General features: G+C 34.8%; 1 protein-coding gene across 1 annotated transcript in view; it reads right to left on the reverse strand.

Annotated features, from left to right (window-relative positions):
- The window catches only part of LOC101858060, a gene marked incomplete at its 3' end in the record, with an annotated part of 28,329 nt that overhangs the window by 470 nt on the left and 26,336 nt on the right, over positions 1-1,523 (reverse strand). Inside the window, 2 exon segments of the mRNA XM_035972331.1 lie at positions 820-825; positions 1,288-1,407. Of these exon segments, the coding sequence (XP_035828224.1) occupies positions 820-825; positions 1,288-1,407 (126 nt within the window).

Here is a 1,523-nt window from a genome sequence, read left to right on the forward strand (position 1 = left end):
GAAGAAAAACAAGAACAAGAACAAGAACAAGAACAAGAACAAAAACAAAAACAAGAACAAGAACAAGAACAAGAATAAGAACAAAAAGAAGGAGAACAAAGATTAAACAAGAGCATAAGCAGCAACAACAACAGTAGCAACAACAGCAACAGCAACAACCAACATCACAACAACAACAACAACAACAACAACAACAACAACAACAACAACATGGAGGCATACTACTGTAGTAATAATTTCTATAGCTCCCTCAAGTTCAACGAAACACTCTCTCTAGATTAACGCCAACACAGATTATTATGTTATAAGACGACATTCCTACTCTCGCAGCACAAGAAATAAAGGCATGCACACAACATTAAAAACTTAGTTTTAGTTTTAGTAGAGGTTTTACGGCATTCGCAACTGCATAAGGTCATATTATGAGCGCCAGAAGATTAGATGTGTTACAAGAGAATAACAAACACAAAAAAGAAAGAGGGGAGATAGAGACGATATTTTTTTTTATAGGAAAGGAGTAAACCACACCAGAGCACCCGCCAACCACCCACTTAAAAACTTAATAGCACAATGAATAAAGAGGCTTGCTATCAAAATGGCATTGAATTAAGTAGTATGCTTCGTAAGGAATTTTAAATTTTGACCCTGACATTGTATTACTCAATGTATATGTATATAAAAATCAATATTATATTTAAAATGTATAATATGTTAATATAAAATTGAATATTATTATTATTGTCAAGAATTGTTCAACATATTTAAACATTATTATTGTGAACAATTGTTCTTTAAAGTATAATATAATGTAATACTTACGTGGTCCTGGCGAAGAAAAGAAAGAAAGAAAAAAAGAATTATTTTATAAACAGGGCAGATAACATGTTGTGGGACATGACACTCCGCTACCTTAGAATAAGAAAGTTTTATCTGACAATGTTTGAACCTTTTGAGTTACTAAGACCATGAGGCCAGTATCCAAATTTTATGTTCTATCGAGTCTATCAAACTCATAAGATTTTTCGGAGTCGTTATCAAGATATATGGCTCTTTTCGTCTATGCAGAAGGTCAATTCCGTTTAAGATGGTCTCAAGATTGTCTTAATGCAGCTTCTTTCATGAGATAATTAATCTTTAAAAAAATATTCATAAAATTGCATCGTCATCATCAAGGTTATTATTATTATTATTATTATTATTATTATTATTATTATTACTATTATTAGTATTATTACCATCATCATCATTGTTTTTATCATTATAATTACTATTATTACACACATTTACCTTTGCAGACGGCGCAGGTGAGAGGGCAGAGGTTATCTACAAGTCCAAGGACTCCACATGCGTTCTGCAGCGTGGAACATTCTGGGTCGTAGTCCTTGCACACCACACCTGTGGCTGGCCCTGGGTGTGGGGTGGGTGGGGGGTTGAGGCAACGGGGGTGAGGGTGAGACTAGTGTAGGAATAGTGATATCACGAGCGGGCAGGAGGAACAGCAGAGCAGCAACAGCAGCAACAGC

This window comes from Aplysia californica, unplaced genomic scaffold (assembly GCF_000002075.1).
Source record: "Aplysia californica isolate F4 #8 unplaced genomic scaffold, AplCal3.0 scaffold00650, whole genome shotgun sequence".
Taxonomy (NCBI): Eukaryota; Metazoa; Mollusca; class Gastropoda; order Aplysiida; family Aplysiidae; genus Aplysia; species Aplysia californica.